Source organism: Lytechinus variegatus, chromosome 4, assembly GCF_018143015.1.
Source record: "Lytechinus variegatus isolate NC3 chromosome 4, Lvar_3.0, whole genome shotgun sequence".
Lineage (NCBI taxonomy): Eukaryota > Metazoa > Echinodermata > Echinoidea > Temnopleuroida > Toxopneustidae > Lytechinus > Lytechinus variegatus.
This window is the reverse complement of record NC_054743.1, coordinates 54,045,728-54,064,718: the sequence shown is the minus strand read 5'-3', so window position 1 is coordinate 54,064,718 and position 18,991 is coordinate 54,045,728. Positions and strand designations below refer to the sequence as shown.

General features: G+C 36.2%; 1 protein-coding gene across 1 annotated transcript in view; it reads right to left on the bottom strand.

The window, feature by feature from the left end:
- The window catches only part of LOC121414339 (5-methyltetrahydropteroyltriglutamate--homocysteine methyltransferase-like), a 53,030-nt gene that overhangs the window by 25,451 nt on the left and 8,588 nt on the right, over positions 1–18,991 (bottom strand). Inside the window, exon 2 of the mRNA XM_041607485.1 lies at positions 15,712–15,887. Coding sequence (XP_041463419.1) covers positions 15,712–15,844 — 133 coding nt within the window. The 5' untranslated portion in view covers positions 15,845–15,887. The remainder of the gene's footprint in view (positions 1–15,711; positions 15,888–18,991) is intronic.

Sequence of the window (18,991 nt, the reverse complement as noted above, 5' to 3'; positions counted from 1 at the left end):
TGAATGAATGAATGAATGAATGAATGAATGAAAAGGGACCCTCTTCTGTAGCAACAAATTCTATATTTTAGTGCAGATTATTGTAATCTACTCAGAATAGCTCAGAAATTAAATCTGACCAATAGATTCATCATGTAATGAATGTTTCCATAGGTAGACTTAAGAAGCACCATAGCAACCGTTGCTAAGTAACATTTGCCACGGTAACAATTATTATAGGGTATCTTTTTATGATCATATATATATATATACATATATATATATATATATATATGCAATTTCTATGAATCGCATCTTTTCACAACAACCAAAGAACAATGTATACAAGCCCATGCGAAGTACCAGTTGCTAAGTAATATGTTTTCTGTGGCAACCAATGGTTAATGTCACCTCACATACCGATTCCTACATCGTCCTCTCGGATATTTCCGATCATTTTCCCATTCTATCTGACTATCTAATTGTTCAAACACTAAACAATGGCAACAGTCGAAGTAAGAGTAAAGTCACTTCAGAAAATGTAGCTCGTCTCGGGATTTGTCTTGAGAATATTGATTGGTCTAATGTTTTATTCTAACAATGATGTTGATAGTTCATTTAATTCGTTTTCTGATATAGTTACCTCTCAACTAGATCTAAATTTACCTAAGCAAAAAATCAAGTCAAATTATTAAAAACACCTAAACTTCCTTGGATTCCGAAGTCTCTACTCAGGTCAATAAATAGAAAAAATAATCTCTGCTACAAATTCAAAATAAAGGGCACTGAACAGTCTAAGCAAAAATACACAAACTACAAAAACACATTAACTAGACTTATTCGTTTAGAAAAGAGAAATTATTTTGTTACTCGTTTCAAAAGTTTCAAAAATGATATGCAAAATACCTGGAAAGTAATCAAGCAGGCGATGAACCAAGTAAATAATAATTGTGATGTTACTAAAATAAACCATGAAAATAAGATAACAGAAGACCCCAAAGAAATTGCAAACATTTTAAATGATTATTTTTCTTAAATTGGAAATATCTTGCTAAAACTATTCCACCAACAAGTAAAAATTTTAAAGACTTTCTAGGTAATCAAAATCCCAATTCCGTTTTCTTTTTACCAACAAATAAACAAGATATAATAAAGATTGTTTAGGATATGAAGAATAAAAACAGTTCAGGATATGATGAAATCAAAAATGCTATAATTAAATTCATAATACCGTTTATCGTCGACCCTTTGGTCCATATTTTTAATCGTTCACTATCGTGTGGTCAATTTCCTAATGCAATGAAAATTGCGAAGGTCATTCCACTTTTTAAAAAAGGTGATAAGCTTGATGATGGAAATTGTAGACCTATCTCTTTATTATCTTCGTTTTCTAAGTTATTGGAAAAGATTGTATATACTCGTGTAATTTAGTTTTTTAAGAAGTTTGATATATTTTATCACTTTCAGTTTGGCTTCCGTGAGAAGATCAGTACCGTACACGCTTATTGTCTTTTGTTGAGAAAGTCTCTCACTCAATGGATTTATCGTCCCACACTATAGGTACATTCCTGGACTTCTCCAAGGCCTTCGACACCATTAACCATGACATTTTACTTTATAAACTGTCGCACTGTGGTGTGCGTGGGAAGGTCTTGGAGTGGTTCAGGAGTTATTTACTGAATAGGAAACAATATGTATCTTTAAACGAATATGAATCTGAACTACGAAACACCAGTTGATGTGTGACTCAAGGAAGTTTACTTGGCCCTCTTCTTTTTGTTTTGTACATAAACGACTTCTATCGATCATCAAATTCTCTATCATTTATATTATTTGCTGATGACACCAATATTTTCTTTTCACATAAAGATCCAAATATTTCAGTTGATACAGTTAATACTGAGTTATTAAGTATATCGCAATGGATACATGCGAACAAACTTTCACTTAATTTACAAAAGACAAATTACATGCTATTTAGCAACTCTTTCGATTTATTACCTTCGGATATAATTTTAAACAACACACCATTAAATATATATATAGTTGATAGCAATCTTACATGGAAAAATCATATTAACAATGTATGTAAAACTATATCAAGAAATATTGGTGTTATCAATAGAATGAAATTTCTTTTACCACAATCCTCATTATTCATGCTTTATTCGTCATTGATTTTGCCATACCTGAATTACGGTCTCTTGATTTGGGGTAATACCCATCAAACATTGATAGAAATGATTTTTATACTGCAAAAGAAGGTTATCCGGATTATTTGCAATGCTCCAATACGGTCTCATACTAATTCTTTATTTTTCGAAAACAAGATTTTAAAAATTAAGGATTTATATTCATTTCAACTAGGTCAATTTATGTATCAATATCATAGCAATAATTTACCTATTGTTTTTCATGACAGTTTTCATAAAAATGAGAGCATTCATCAATACCCAACTAGGCAATCACATGAATTCCATTTACCGCTCTTCAGGACGTTCAAAGCCAAAAATACTTTCATTTATGAAGGCCCCAAATTTTGGATTCCCTTCACAACGATTTAAAATATTCCTCCTCTTTGTTCATTTTCAAAAGAAAGTTAAAATCTTTCTTACTAAAATCCTATAATCACGTCTAAAACTACATCACAAATTTTTATCTCTATTCACAGTTCCTTTTCAGTCATGCGCTACTTTGCTTCTTGTCTATATACACTCCTCTCTCTGTAGGCCTAGTTCATATGCAGTTCACATTCATTCCTCACCCCCCATTCCTCTCTCCCTCTCTCTCTCTCTCTTTCATTAATTCGCTTTCTTTCTATATTTTCTTATTCCTGAGTTTTTTGCGTAATTTTCATATTTGGTATTTTGATATTTTCTTTTAATGTTGTCTCCTGTTGGCTCTCATGGTTTCTGATTTGATTTGTATATGTAAAATTTATTTCTCGTTTGTCATATTTTGAGGAGCCCACAATATACAAGCCTAGCTTTTTAGTGGGATCCTCCATTTTCACAAATTATAAATCACAATTTCTATGAACATGCATGATTATTTTATGTGTAGCTTTTTTATAACATGTCTTTCTCAAGTTGATTTTATGACATAGATATATTTTTTTTAATGATGTTGACTTGTTATGACTGTATTTATTTGATTTATATTTTGTTGAAAATGAAATGAAAAAAAATGAAAGACCGTATGGTAAGATTATTAATGTGTAAATCATAGAGATAATAATAGATGCTTAAAAAGTAAAACCTTGCAAAAATTAAACTACCTCATGATATGATTCATAGTTCAAAAAAAAAACGATGTCTACAGGTTCCATATTATTGGTATAATAATACTTATTGCATGTTAAAAGAACTTCACCTTTAACACCAATCTTTATCCATTTGGAAACCACATTATGGATAAACCTAAACATATGTCTGCCTGTCTGCCTGTCACAATGCTGTTCGTTCATTGGTTCTGTCTCGTATTGATTATTGCAATGGGCTCCTTTCTACAATTCCCTCTAATCAATTAGCCCGTGTTCAACGACTACAAAATTGGGCAGCACGATTAATTTTACAGGTTTCCCGGGATCATCCTTCCCAACCACTCTTTAACTCTCTTCACTGGCTTCCTTTCAAACAGAGAATTACGTTCAAATTACTCGTGATTGTCTACAAAACACTGAATAAACAGGCTCCACAGTATTTAAGTAACTGCTTGAATCTGTATACACCAACTAGAGCTCTTAGATCGGCCAGTGATCACCTTCGCCTCACATATTCAATAACTCGTACATTAGCTGGTGACAGAACTTTTACAGTGTCGGCTTCAAAATCCTGGAACAACCTGCCACTAATAATTAGACAGTCTCCATCATTAGCAATCTTCAAAAAGTCATTAAAAACTTATCTGTTTAATACTTTGTAGTTTTTGAAATATTACATTGTAAGCGCTTTGGGCCTAATGGGAAAAGCGCAGTACAAATGATAAGTAATAATAATAATAATAATATGTAAAATATCCACCTTTGGAATAATTCCACAATATCAACATTTAGCAAGAGGTCACTCTTGTAGAAGAACGCTTACAAGAACTCCCTAGGAGGTCATGGGTACTTACAACCTAAATATCTCTGATCTTGGAGAGATAACCACGAAGAGATGACCACCAAGAATTGATTGAGTCAACTAAGTTTAGAATTAATTCAAACACCGAAATCTTGTCAGAACTTACTTTTTTTCAAATGAGTGATTGGATACCACTTTTTCCCTTGCTAACAGCAGTCGTTTGCTTGGAAGCCAACACACTTTGCCTTGGTTTACCCACTCCCCTCCGCAGCCTGCAATGAAGGTCATATTATTTCTCCATATCGTTTCCAAACCGAATGCCATGGGTAGGAGTTGATTTTGACCAGGCGGGAAAGGTCTGTTAGAATTGATTGGGACCTTTCAGTTCCGTTTCCTGGCCTGTTGGCCTGGATCCTGCAGCTAAATGGTCTATCATGACTTCGGCCGAAGTTGATTTTGACCTGTCAGTCCTTTTTCCAGGTGTTTTGACCCGGAACAATCCTGCAGCTCCAGGACGTATCATCACATGAAAGATTTCGCAACAGTTGATTTCCACAAGCCAGTTCTCTTTTCAGGCATGGTGGCCTGGATCCTGCAGCTCAGGGATCTATCATGAGTTGAAAGCTTGTGCAGAAGCTGATTTGGACATGTCCGTTATTTTTCTAGGTGTTTAGACCTAGGATCAATCCTGCAGCTCCAGGAATAAGCATCACTTGAAAGATCTGTTAGATTCGACTTAGACCATCAGTTCCGTTTCCAGGGGTGTTGGTCTGGATCCTGCAGCTACATGATCCATTGTGACTTCTGTAGAGGTCGATTTGGACCTGTTAGTTCCTATTCCACGTGTTTTGACCTGGATTAATAATGTAGCTGTGGGATCTATCATGACATGAAGATCTTGCTAGAGATGATTTTGACATGTCAGTTCCGTTTCTAGGCATGTTGACCTGGATTCTGCAGCTACATGATTGATCTATCATGGCTCGATCCTGCAGAAGTTGATTTTTACCTGTCCTTTCTGTATCCAGGTGTTTTGACCTGGATCAATCCTACAGCTCCAGGATCCATGACTTGAAAGCACGTGAATAGTTCCAATTGCAGGTATTTTAACCGGGATCTTGCGCTTCAAGATCGATCATGACTTGGTAGATCTTGCAGGACTATGCGCATCTGACTTTGCGACCTACGTATATGAAGTACTCATGATATCAGGTTGGCTCGACGCGATCCATACTCGGCCACAGAACATTAGCATGAAGTTCTGATATGCTTCTTACTTACATATACCTCCGATACTTCTTCGCATGTCCAACTCTGCTGCTGGCAACTTCTGCTGATGGCACTACCACCTTGTCTCGCAATATAATTTCCTTATGGAGAGAAATGTTTCTTACACTTTGATTGATGAACAAGTAATCGTCCCACCGAAGAGGATGATGACTGTAACTTTCTTGATATATTCCTCTGTTGCATCTGATATTCTTTGTCGAGCATACTGCATGTTTCACAGTGGTCTTGCTTTCCCGCACTTATGATTATCCCAGACAGTCTTAGCTTAAATTTTGGACGAAATATATCCCCTACTCTGAGAAAGCATGTGTTACACATAAAATGTATGTTCGATTAATTCGCTAGAATTCTACCCAAAGTTCCAAGCTATTGGAAACTTACACTGTAAATGTAATTGATATATTTTCCTTCATCATCTAGAAATAATGAAATATCGTGTAAATTATGACTAAGTGTCCAGCATTATGATCAAATAAAAGAGATACATACAGTGGCAATTGTTCCTAGTAAACTTGGAATTAGAATCATTGTGGTTTTTTTTTTGTTTTGTTTAAAGATGCTGTAATATAATGGGCAAGAATGATAAAAGAAGTTATCACAAGCTGGTTGGAAAGCTCTGTACCAACACCTTTACATTGCTTTCAATTTTCCAGCCATACTTTTTGATGTCTTGGTACAACATACAATATCTTGCATATTATCGCTTCATCTTCATGATAGGATGCGACGTTAATAATAAGTGTCAATTTCAGAGATAACCATTTCTATTAAAATGTGTTGTTGTATAATCGAAAAATGTCCTGCTTTGTGACGTATTCACAAGTGGTACATGGATATGCAGTCGATGCTTGAATATGTTCCAGGTCTACTGTCCATGCTATACGGTGCACATACAGTCAATGATGCTTGATGCCGTCAGGTCTACTGTGCATGCTCTTCAAGTTAGTCAAAAGTACCAATACTTTACCGACAAGTAGTGTGTGGGCATTAATCATCATTGCTTCCCAATGATGCTTTGTCATTTGGGAGCGATTAGTTCATACTGATCAAATTTCAGCTTCATTTTGCCCTAAAAGTTTATCCACTACAATACTCTGTCTCATTTTCATAACAGGCGAGATCCTGCATACATGTAATCATAAAATAGTAAGCACATTCAATGACCCAGTAATGATTTTTGTTGGTGTGTTAGCTGTGTCATGTATGAATGAATAATATGAAGAAAAAAATCAAAATAATCAAATCTATCAAAATTAGGTTTGTTACCTAGATACCATTATTATGCAGATATTATATCATTTGGACTGGTATGTATTTTTCAGGTTAATTAGATATTTTTTACTCCCAGGTTTCATACGTTGACCAATTATTTTACCATTTCCATTCAAATATTATGACCAGATGTTGTATATAGTAATATTATCTATAGTTGCTATGGAAAATGTGTTGCTTAGCAACTGTTCCTGTATATGGTTGGAACGTTGCTTGACATGTGATTGTAAAATTGGCAGTTCGAAGTCAAAATAAAGTTTTTAGAATGAAGATAACACCCCAAAAATTGTGGTTGCTACGGTAAATATGTTACCTAGCAACTGTTGCTATACGAGGAGAGATCAGGTTGGCACCCCCTGCTAAAAATATTCAGCACTATTTACCTGTCAGCCAAATTTCATACTTGTACCATAATTTGAACAATTCTTGCTATTTTTTGCACGGATCATCCAGACTATCTCTCTCTTTGTTCAGCGGCATGACATGGTCTAAATATGGACGAAATCTGTTTAACTCGTGAATGTAACTTCCTATGGAAGGCAAAATCTGCCAAATCCAATTTAATTAACATGTAATTTTTATTAGTCCTCTCCTGCTTCCGTTTCTCATCCAAATTCATTCTGATTTGGTAGATATATTGTCCATAATAAGTGACCATTACCTTGAGAAATAGCGCCCTCTTTTGCAAAGTCTTGAAATAGTTAAATTACCATAACTTCCTTGTTTGAATTTATTTTGGTCTCATGTTTTCAGGGTTTGCCAATTGTAACACTTCACATACTCCAACTGTGTTTTACGCATCAGTGACCATTCCTTAAGAAAAAGCGCCCTCTAATGTTTTGAGAATGTATATCATCTAGAGTTTTCTCCGACTGTTTCTTGCCCTCTATTAAATCACAGGCGTCAAAGCATGCACATCGTTCTGATACGATTGCAGTTCTAGTTTCCTACACTATTATGCTCTCTACATTGTGATCCCTTGAACTTTATAATCAGAAGCCTTGGGTGTCGAAGATATAAGAACGTGTCGTGCAATGCCAACTACTAGAATACCTCCATAAAAATAACATTTTATGTGAGCAACAGTCTGGATTTAGGCCGTTGCATTCCACTACATCAACATTAATCAAAGTCACCGATGACTGGCTCAAGCCATGGATGATTCCAAATATACGGGTGCTGTATTTATCAATTTGCGAAAGGCTTTCGATACGGTAGATCATCAAATCCTGATTAAAAAATAAGGATATTGGTATACAAAGCTTAACCGGCCAATGGTTCTATAGCTTTTTAACCGGTAGAACATGTCAAACACTCGTTAATCACTCTCTTTCATCTACTTAGGTCACTTCATGTGGGGTCCCACAAGGATCATTATTAGGACCGCTTTTATTTATCATATGCGTTAACGATCTTAGCATCAAAATAAAATCAAGTAAACTAAAATTGTACGTTGACGATACAGTACCTATATCATTGTAATGCCTCAGTCCGTGAAATTAAATCTACTTTGAACAGCGTTCTACTCATTTTAAATCAATGGATGACTAAAAATAGATTAAGTGTTAACTACGAAAAACAGTCTGCATGTTAACTGGCAATCGTCATATGTTGTCAAGACAAATGGCTGAATATAAATCAAACAGGTCAATGATGTTATATACTTAGGTATAATTTGTGACGACCAAATCAAAAGGAATACTCATATTGATAATATGATCAAATAGATCAAATGGTGGGATTTCTTGGTAGGCTAAGAAGCTTTCTAAACGAAACTATTCTCAAACTCATTTATAAAACTATTATTCTTCCCCCACTTTGATTATGGAGATATTTTATGGATCGGCCAGTAAATACCTAACGGAAAGACTCCAAAAACTCAAAACCGTGCTGGTCGTTTGATTTTATATATTAATCGTTCATCTCGCACATCCAATTCTGAAATCCACAATTCCCTTGATTGGAACACCCTTAATACCAGAAGAAACAAACACTTGCTAATTTACATGTTTAAATCTCTTAATGAAATGACATCGATTTACATTTCAGACTGTTTTAAAACGTCTACTCACGAGTATAAGTTACGCTTTGGAGACAAGTCATGTACTCTTAAATCTATATGTTGCAAATTTTTTAACCACTCATTTTTATTATTTTTTTACAAAACGTTATGTTATAGCACCCATCATTTCTAGCACTAACTCCATTTCTACTAAGCTTGATTTCATCAAAGAATCGTATAGCTTTGGTTGATTTCCAGGCAATCCTTAACAATTGTTTTATGAAGCGAAAATTGGCAAGAATTTCATGAATGAATTCTTGCAACACGTTGAGGCTCGTAGTCCGGGAGCAAGGACCTGTGAAAATGAGTTCGTACAACCCACACCACAAAAAAGGTTTGATACCATAGGTACTTAGTATGGACCTTCTAGATCATTGCTAGGTAGGTAGTAGTCTCGCATTGTGGTATCACTTCTTTACTACCGCTGAATATAAAAAGCAATGTAAAATAGCAAATAAATGACAAAAAAATCAATAAATTTTAACGGGAAGGTGAAATGCAACTTGTCATATATCCGCTTGTATATGTCATAAATTCGTCATTCATGCATCAAAATATTGCTGAGTGACAGCTCAAACGTTACAGTAACATTCAAAAGTGAATTTGAGATATCGAACCTTCAAAATAGGAATACACTAATGACCAGTGTCCATTTCCATCTCAAGTAGATATGAAAAAATTGAGATGATAAATTGATTTGTGTGTTTTTATATGTGGCCTTCTATAAAACTATAGCTAAACTGAATTTCTTACCAAATAATGTCAAAATACATTGATACAGGGTAAATTATCATATAAACTTCATTTGGTAAAAGTACTCCACAGAAATAGCAAGTACTGCTACAGTGCTAGTGGGACGTGAAGCCCCTATCCTACAATATGGTAGTCTTAATTTGATAGCATGAAATAACATTTAAATATTAAGATAACAAATCATGCTCTTTGGCAAATAACTTATCTAGTGTATAAAACAAATGAATAACTCTAGCACAATAGGGTAAAAGCAAAAATTACATACCTGGATTAAATATGAGTTAATCATAACAAAATGAAGATTTTAATTATTTTCAGATATGTTATAACTAGGCTGCGCGGGCTACTATTTACACTCTTGAAGTGCCGTTAGTTTCGGATCCAACGCTGCTTAAATCAATTAGAATTACTTTTTACTGGCGACATAATCAGATCCAAACCAAATTCATTACTACTGGCGATAAATTTGTATAAGGGTCAACGGCCAGAATTCCCCATGGTTACAGCAGTATTCATTAACATCATAAAATGGAAATATTTCTAGGTCGTTTTCCCCCTCATAGTCTTTGTTAAATTAACATTATTTGTATAGCACTTATCACAAAACATGTCTTTAAGCGTGTAGGATAAAATAGAAAAAGAGAAAAAACTGAAGTAATTATATACAATAGTTCACAGTAGACTGTAGACAATTGAGAGGCGTCACATGCGAAGGGAAAGGCTATTAAAAAAATCACCCCCCCCCTTAAGTGTGATTATCTCTGCCACCTAAATAACAAGTATCAAAATGATACTGGATGATATAGGCACAGTGATACGACAAACATTTCAAAGTGAGAATCTCTATCTCGTGATAATTTTCAAATTTTACATAGCAAATTCTGATGATCAAGTTAAATTCTCAGATGAATGTTACCAATATACTCAGTATTCCCATTCATTTGAAATGAATAAAGTAAATGAACGAATGTCGCAGGTTTTTGTTGTATTATTTAACTTCATTTCAATTGAACATCTATTTTATTCCAATTGACATTAATCAATTTTTATGTATAATGATACATCAACAATATCATTATAGTAGAGAAAACAGTATATAAATTGTACTTCGAAGAATGCGTAAATTCCCAGAAAGCAGGTGCCTTTGTCAGAAATGGGGATACCTTTAAAACCATGAGTAAACACCAATTAAAAAAGAAAGGGCTAAGAGAAGGGAAAGAAAGAAAAGAGAGGAGTATAAGACCATATAGAGGGGCGATCAAGCAAGTAGAATAGGAAAGGGCATGATTGTATGATGCAAATGACCTAGGAGTAGAATGAACGCATATTTAGTGAAGCAGTTTTTTTATTTTTATCTATCTCCTGCAAATTATTTAGGAGATAATATTTTCACGGCTCGCGGTGGACAATTCTGGCAGGGTTAGGGAACGGAGGTGTTTCGTAACAGGGGTCTTGGGAGCTGGTTGGGGTGACTTATGAACGGAACTTTTGTAAAATGAAGATGCTAGAGAACTGAAAATTAGGTCTGAAAAGGGGGTATTCGAAGCGGCACTTCCCCGTACCACCAATATATGTGAGTCCCCCCCCCCCCGGGCGTATCCCGCCACGACACCATGGCAAAGTAACTGATGTCACATTTCGGTACATTATTTCATGAGCCATGAATAATGCATACGTCCCCAGATAAACTCCCCAGGATAGCTAAAGGCAAATGGGACAGCCCAGCTGACTACAACCGAGGCAACTATACACAACAAATAAGTAGGTTCCCCCTTAAACAAACATCCATAATTTCCGAACCAAAGCGAGTTTTTAATATATTTTTACATGAGCGTGTAGGTAAATTCATAAGCTACCCTGTGAGTAAATGCTATGGACTTATTTTAGGTCATGCTTCAGTGAGCACCGCCAGAAGGCAAAATTGTCACTTTTCAAAAGTCACAAGCCAAATCTCATGATTTTGATTCTACTTTATTGAAGGGAATTCCACATTCTCATCATGAAAATAGTCAGAAGGGTTGTAAAACGTACTTTCTAAAAGACGATACAAGTTTTTTTGGCTAAATTTCACGGTTGAATAAACACAAGTTAAAATTTGCTATAATTTGATTATTTACACATTTCTATCGATAAAAATGATCGAATATAATAAGTTATTTTGGGAAGAGTATGCTCAACAATGTCCATCGTTTCACGGATCAATGAACATTTAATGAAAGCAAGAAATACGAGTTTCAAATATCATAGGCAAGTATATTGTTTCATTTTGGTAACTGAAATAATCTGCTCAACTTGTTCGTTTTGTTCATGACCAATTAACATGCTTCAATGATTCTAATGCATTTCATCAAACACGCTTGAGAAAACATGTGGAATGTGATTAGCCCTTGTATCGTTCATTTGATTTGATTTTGTAAAAATCCCGATATCTAATGCTTAAGTGAGCACACAATATTCGAAAATTATGCAAATGAGAAGAAAGATTAAGGCCTTGGCCCCACTCTGTGCCGCATCGAATGACTATGTTGGTGTGTGCGCCTTTTGAATGGTATTAATCTGAAGCCATGTGCGAAGTTTCATGAAAAAACTGTTGGCAGAAGTTACAAAAACTGACCATGAAACAAACCCTCATTTCATTTTTGTTAAAATTTGGATTTCCTCTCTCATAAACATTGTGTACACTTTGGGTGCATATGTTTAAGAATAGGTGACCCCCTATTCATCATGGTGAAACTTCTTTCAATGCTCTCTTTAGCAATGTCATTTAGCAGTTATGTTTATCAACTTACGGGCAGAATTCTGTGCAAATATGAAATCGATATGTTTATTTATAGATGAATGAGCATCATTTCATTGGCGGCGGAAGCCAGAAAATTTAGGGGGTGTCCACCTGAAATTTTGGGATGGTAACAGTAACAAAATTTGAACTTAAATTTTATTAGTTGCTAAGAAATTTAGGGGGGCGCAGGAAAAAAAGTTGGCAAGCAAAAAAAAAATAAATAAAAAAGGTTATCAAAAAATAATTAGTCCCCCCACCTAACATTTAGGGGCGGACACGTCTCCCCCCCCCCCCCCGCCGCTTCCGCTGCCTATGATGAGCATGCATCAAAGTGGGAAAAGGGGCATTTTCAATGTCACAGACTCATTTTGAGGGGTTATAAAGTGAATAATGGGGGCAATTTGGTTTCAAATGTGACTTAATTGCTGTTGTTTTTTCATCCATCAGTTTTATCATTGCACACTCTTCGAACTTTTTTAAAATTTCGTGGTTGAGCGAGCACATTAGAGAAACTTGGGAATGAATATAGTCTTTATACTGCATAAATACTGCTACCATATAACCAATGCCATATACAATTTTTTTCCTCCCAGCTTACAACTTCCCTGACGACCTGTTTCCGCACCTGCAATGCTCCTCTTTGCACCTCCAATTGTACCTGTACCCCCTCTCTCTCCCTATATTTGCCTCTCTGTTCCTCCCTCATAATCACAATTATTGTAACCATGTTGTTATTTTTTTACTATCCCCGAGGCAACTATATAACCTTTGGAACAAGCAAAAATACAAACAAAAAAAATACCCCCTTGGCAGACTAACTGTTGGGGTAAGTATGTACCCCTGTTATATGAGAGTGGTCATCTTATGGGGATTTAATACCAGGGAGTGGGATGGCAGTACTACACCCCGGGGGCAGTCAAATATAGTCCTGTACACATGCATGACCCCCAAAAACGCGTTTAAAGGTGTGTTTTTCAGTTCAGTTGGACGCGGGCCGCGCGTGCACTCATTTTAAACCCCCATTCCGTGCACAAATAACAAAACCTCTGACATTAAAAAAACCTTGGGAATGAATAGTCTTTCTACTGCATAAATGTATTCTTTTTCCTGACAATTTCTCAGGATCAGTTGAATTGTATGGACAAATCAGGGATAGATCCAGAATTTTAAAATGGGGAGGGCCGAGTAATTAGGAGAACCGTCAACATTTTCCAATTTGAACATGTTTAGGTGATACTGCCATAAACTGCTATGATACTGCCACAAAACATTTTGCTCACTCAACCATAAAAATACATCAAAATTATGTGTGAGGTGGCTAAATGATGGATAGTTAAACAGCATTAACACCATAAATTCACCTAAAATCAACCTTTGCCGAACTTTGTATTTACACAATCTGAAAAACGAGTCTTGTGACTTTCAAAAATGGTAATTTTTAATTTAATCATTGATTACCCATGCATGAGTTAATCGATCAATCTCAATTTTCCCCAGGAGTTGCTTAATGAGTGTAAAAAATCACCTACGAAATTTCATATTTCAAAATTATTCCGTTTAAAAGATACATCAATTTGGGAGAGAACTTACTTTTTTGTTGTGTATATGTACCCACTGGAGCAGGAACCCAGGATAGCTAGCCCCAGAGAACCACACAAAACAAATACCCTGCCTGACTATCCCCGAGGCAATTTTTTAACCTCTGGAACAAGCAAAAATACAAACAAAAACAGAATACCCCCTTGGCAGACTAACAGTTGGGGGTAAGTATGTACCCCTGTTATATGGTGAGAGTGGTCATCTTATGGGGATTTAATACTAGGGAGTGGGATGGCAGTACTACACCCGGGGGCAGTCAAATATATTCCTGTACACATGCTTGACCCCCAAAAAACGCGTTTGAAGGGTTTTTTTCAGTTGGACGCGGGCCGCGCGTGCACTCAGGTTAAACCCCCATTCCGTGCACAAAGACAAGACCTCTGATAGATTGGTATAAGACCATGAAACTTTCTTGATCTTTCGAGTGTCTTTCAACGAACTTTCAAAGATCTCCGAGGTCTTTTACAATTCTTGATGGATCTTCCAATGGTCGTCGTGGTCTCAGACTCGTGAGACCAGAAACTTTTTGAAACGGTTCAAAACAGTCTTTCAGCGGTCTTACAGGAAAATTGCCTTTTAATGGTCTTTCAGCAGTCTTTCAGTGGTTTTTTAATGAATTTTCAAAGTTCTTATTATTCGATCTTTCCATGATCTGTAACAGTCTCTCAAGATTTTTGCGGAGATTACTGTAAGACTCATGAGAGATCATTGAAAGACCAGGCAAAATCCATGGAAATAATTCTGAAAGATCACTTGTTCCATAAAAGATCTCTGAAAGACCATTGGAAAGATCTATATATAGGACAAGTCTAAGACCAGTAAGACAAGAAATATCCATCAGTCTGTCAGAGTTCTTTGAGAGGTCTTTCTGAGCCACTCCACAGAGATGACAATTTTCAGATGTTTGAGACTGCTGTAAGACCTTGCCAACTTTTGGTCTTTGAAAGGTCCTTCAAAGGTCTCCCCTCTGCGGAATGGGGGCGTAAGGATATCAAAAACACCAATTTTTCAACAAAAGGGTGGTTTTGAAAGACTGGTCAACGGTCAATCGCGGCGTCAAACGTACTTAGGGTATTTTTTCCAAAGTTTTTTTTAGATTAGCCTAACGGGTTAAGGGTATGTTTTTCCTCGAAGTCATATTCTGGCGACAACTTCTTTTTGGGGCCATATCGTGTATAAAGCCCGCGAAAAACCTGTTTAGGGGGTTATTTTTCACACAGAGACAAGCTCGTTTAGGTGGCGTTTGGAAATAATTTGGTCACGCATGTGTCCCTCCCTGGACTACAGCCTGAGGTGTGTTATGTATAGCTAGGAATGTTTAGCAGTTTAGGGGGTTATTTTTCACACAGAGAAAAGCTCGTTTAGGTGACGTTTGGAAACAATTTGGTCACGCATGTGTCCCTCCCGGGACTACAGCCTGAGGTGTGTTATGTATAGATAGGACAACCTAGTAAACTATGTAACCTATAGAAGATGTCTATGGGATGAATGTCTCGGGTATGCGGCTGTTCGAGCTAGGACCTGTGGTCAGTTATCTTGATTGATTATCCGAAGGAATCTAGGTAATGGTGTCCCAGAACCCGAGAGTGGTCATCCTATGGGGGTTACCAGGGAATGGGATGGGAGTATAACAGCCTGGGGTCTGTTATAGGGAGTAGTATGAAATGAAGTTCCTAGTCCGACAAACTGAGGGTTGTTATCCTAATGAGTGTTACTCAGGAGTGGGTTGTGTGTACTGCATCCTGAGTTTGGATATCCTGTGGATGGTTGTCTGGGAGTTGTCTATAGGGGAAAGTTAGTAGTCCTAGATCCTGAGCGCATTCTATGAATGGTTACCCAAAAGTTAACCAATCCAATGTGTTGGTGTCCCTAAGCAGTGAACAAATGCCAAGGGGAACGACAAACGGTCCTACCTTCTGGTGATAAACTCTCCACAAATTTGTTGAATTCTGCTGGGCTATAATCGGCCTGCTTGCTAAACCAGTTTGGAATAGTGCAGTTGGGTGGTTTAGGGTAACTACCAATCACTGTTGTTCTCAGAGGCATGATGAACAATAATCCTCACTTCCGTAGTTTGTGAGTGGCAAACCTTTTACGGTAAAAAAAAATGGGGGATAAATTTGGAAGAATCGATTAAAGTAATTTTTTCTAACCACGCTGCCATTATTTATTCAAAGTTTGCATAGATTATTTAAAGAAACGGACACAAGAACGGTCACAAGGAGAGCATATTTCCAACATCATTGTCTGACAGGTTGTCAGATCTTATTTCCTTTACTTTCATTGGCTAAGAAGTACAGGTTACTATGGTAACTATCGGATAAAAACAGACTTTGTCAGATAAATTATGCGACAGGTCCTTTCATGGAACTCTCCACTGGTCAGCATTCGGGGCGACTGTTTTCCAACCTCAGGAGGTGGACACTATCGTGAATTTTGTTGAAATCCGCGAATCTGACTTACTGGTGAACCATGTTCGGATTTTGCAATGGTTCGGTTGGGGATAACTCCCGATTACGGTCATCTCCAACGGCATGCTTACGATCGATTCGCGTTTGCGAAGCTACGTGAAACTGTAAAACCTATTGAGATAGTCTGGGGAACAAATTTAACTGAAAGGAGACAGGCTGAGCTAATCAGACGCCAATACAATATAGACTGAAGTGACGGTGGGGACATGGGTGAAATTTTACCTTCTTGCCTAAACTTGCTGTTGAACTGAGAATAGTCTGTGGCAATGGGGTTAGGGTTATTGAACCTTGAAGGGACCTTAAAGGACAAGTCCACCCCAACAAAAACTTGATTTGAATAAAAAGAGAAAAATTCAACAAGCATAACACTGAAAATTTCATCAAAATCGGATGTCTGTAAAATAAGAAAGTTATGGCATTTTAAAGTTTCGCTTACTTTCAACAAAATAGTTATATGAACGAGCCGGTTACATCCAAATGAGAGTTGATGACATCACTCACTATTTCTTTTGTATTTTATTATATGAAATATGAAATATTTTTATTTTATCGTCATTGTCATGTGAAATGAAGTTTCATTCCTCCTTGAACAAGTGGAATTCAATTATTTTAACATTTTGTGCTTCAGGCAAGGAGGTCCTAATCGTCAAATTCGTAAAAATTGAAATATTGTATAATTCAAACAATGAAAAACAAAAGAAAAAGTGAGTGAGTGACATCATCGACTCTCTCATTTGGATGTAACTGGCTCGTTCATATAACTATTTTGTTGAAAATAAGTGAAACTTTGAAATGTCCTAACTTTCTTATTTTACATCCGATTTTGATGAAATTTTCAGCATTGTGCTTGTCCGATTTTTCTCTATTGATTCAAATCAACATTTTTTTGAGGTGGGCTTGACCTTTAATGTAGTCAAGTTTGGGGAAGCTACCGATGACAGTGGTGCGTGGTGGTGCCATGGTTGAATAAACCTGTTCACGGTTGTAAACTGCGCACGGGCAGAAAAGGGTCATTTGAGATAAACCATGAAGGTGGCTTTCAAATTAACCGACATGGGCATTTGTGATTTGATGATTATTCATGTATTCCATTCAAAATAGTCACTTTATCACATCCAAGCTGAAGCTAGATAGAGCCTTCATAATCACTAGTATTTGACAGCAGCCTAAACAATTCAAATGTGCCAAAGGCAGACAATAAGACAGATTTCCAAACTTTATCCCTGATATACTATTCTCGTCATCTGGTCCTTTTGTTCTTAGAATTTGAATACTCTACCGGTAAGACTTACGCAACATCTACATTTGAAAATGATAGTGCTTATCCTAATGAAAAATCACAAAGGTCATTTGAGAAAAGTTGATCATGAGCTAACCGTGAAATGGCTTATTGAAACGGTATTACGAAACTGTGAAAGCTTATATGATAAGAGCATGGAGGAGAGAAACGGCATTAAATCATTCGAGTTTTTAGAAATACATTCATGTTAATAGACCTGTTCGGAGTAACATCATGGATAATTTTGTTCCAATGACCTTTCATTTCTTTCATTATGATATAGACGAATTTTAAAGCAAGATATAACATATGTATGCCTTACGTAGAAGGATGAAGAAATTGAATTATACCAGGTGACTAAAATAGCACACCAATCATGCCAATGAACACTCCATGAAGGTATTTGTTGCATTTCTACTTCGAAATTCGAAGTAGAAATGCAACAAATACCTTCATGGAGTGTTCATTGGCATGATTGGTGTGCTATTTGTGGCCAGCGCTCAAAATGAAATTATGCTAGGGAGGACCGCAAAATTATGCTAAAATTATGCCAAATGAAATAACAACATGGAGCAGCAAAAAATACTAAATTACGCTAAAATTTATGCAAAAATGGGTGAGATGATTTAACAATTTTTTGAAATCAAATGAAATAAATAAATAGGTCTATATAAATAAAATAAAAACTATTAAAAAAAACAAACAATTGAAAAATAAAATTTGATATTTTTTTTTAAATTATAAAATCAAATATAAAAAAATAATTAAAAAAATTGACAATTTAATTACAATAAACAATTTGCTAAGTACATGCAAAAATGCAATGACTTGCACGGTTCTCATGCACTGGGAGAAGCCTGAAAGAAGGGGCGGGGGGTATGAAAACCTGTATGTATCTTGTCCAGATTGTGAAGACTTAAAAAAAACATAAACAAAATATTGGCCTGAGCCCCCCCCCCCCCCCCCCCCCCCCCCCCCCCCACACACACAAAATGCATCCAGCCTTGCATCGCCACTCACACCCTGCCTGTCTTTATGCTTATCTTTAATAAACAAAATAGTCAAGCTTGCTGAAAAGGGGTATAGTTCTATATTCAAAATAAGTTTTTTAGATCCTGCATGGGAATACTTGGTTGACATAGTAACCGAGGGGGAAACTTTCTTGTCGTAAGCATGTAAAATTCATGTTATATCTTTTTTTCTGTATGATGCTGCAGGAATTGCTTCAAATCTATAAAAGACAATTAACAACATTATTGAATATTTCTGTCTCAAATTTTGTGACTGCTTAAAATAAAATTTAAAAATGGTATATTTTTTTCTCAACCCATTTGTTCTCTAACTGCGATTATGACATCATGAATCAACATCTGTCATGCGCTATGCACAACTGAATTACAACCAGCAGCTTAGAACAACACAAAATGACGCATATATTTCCAT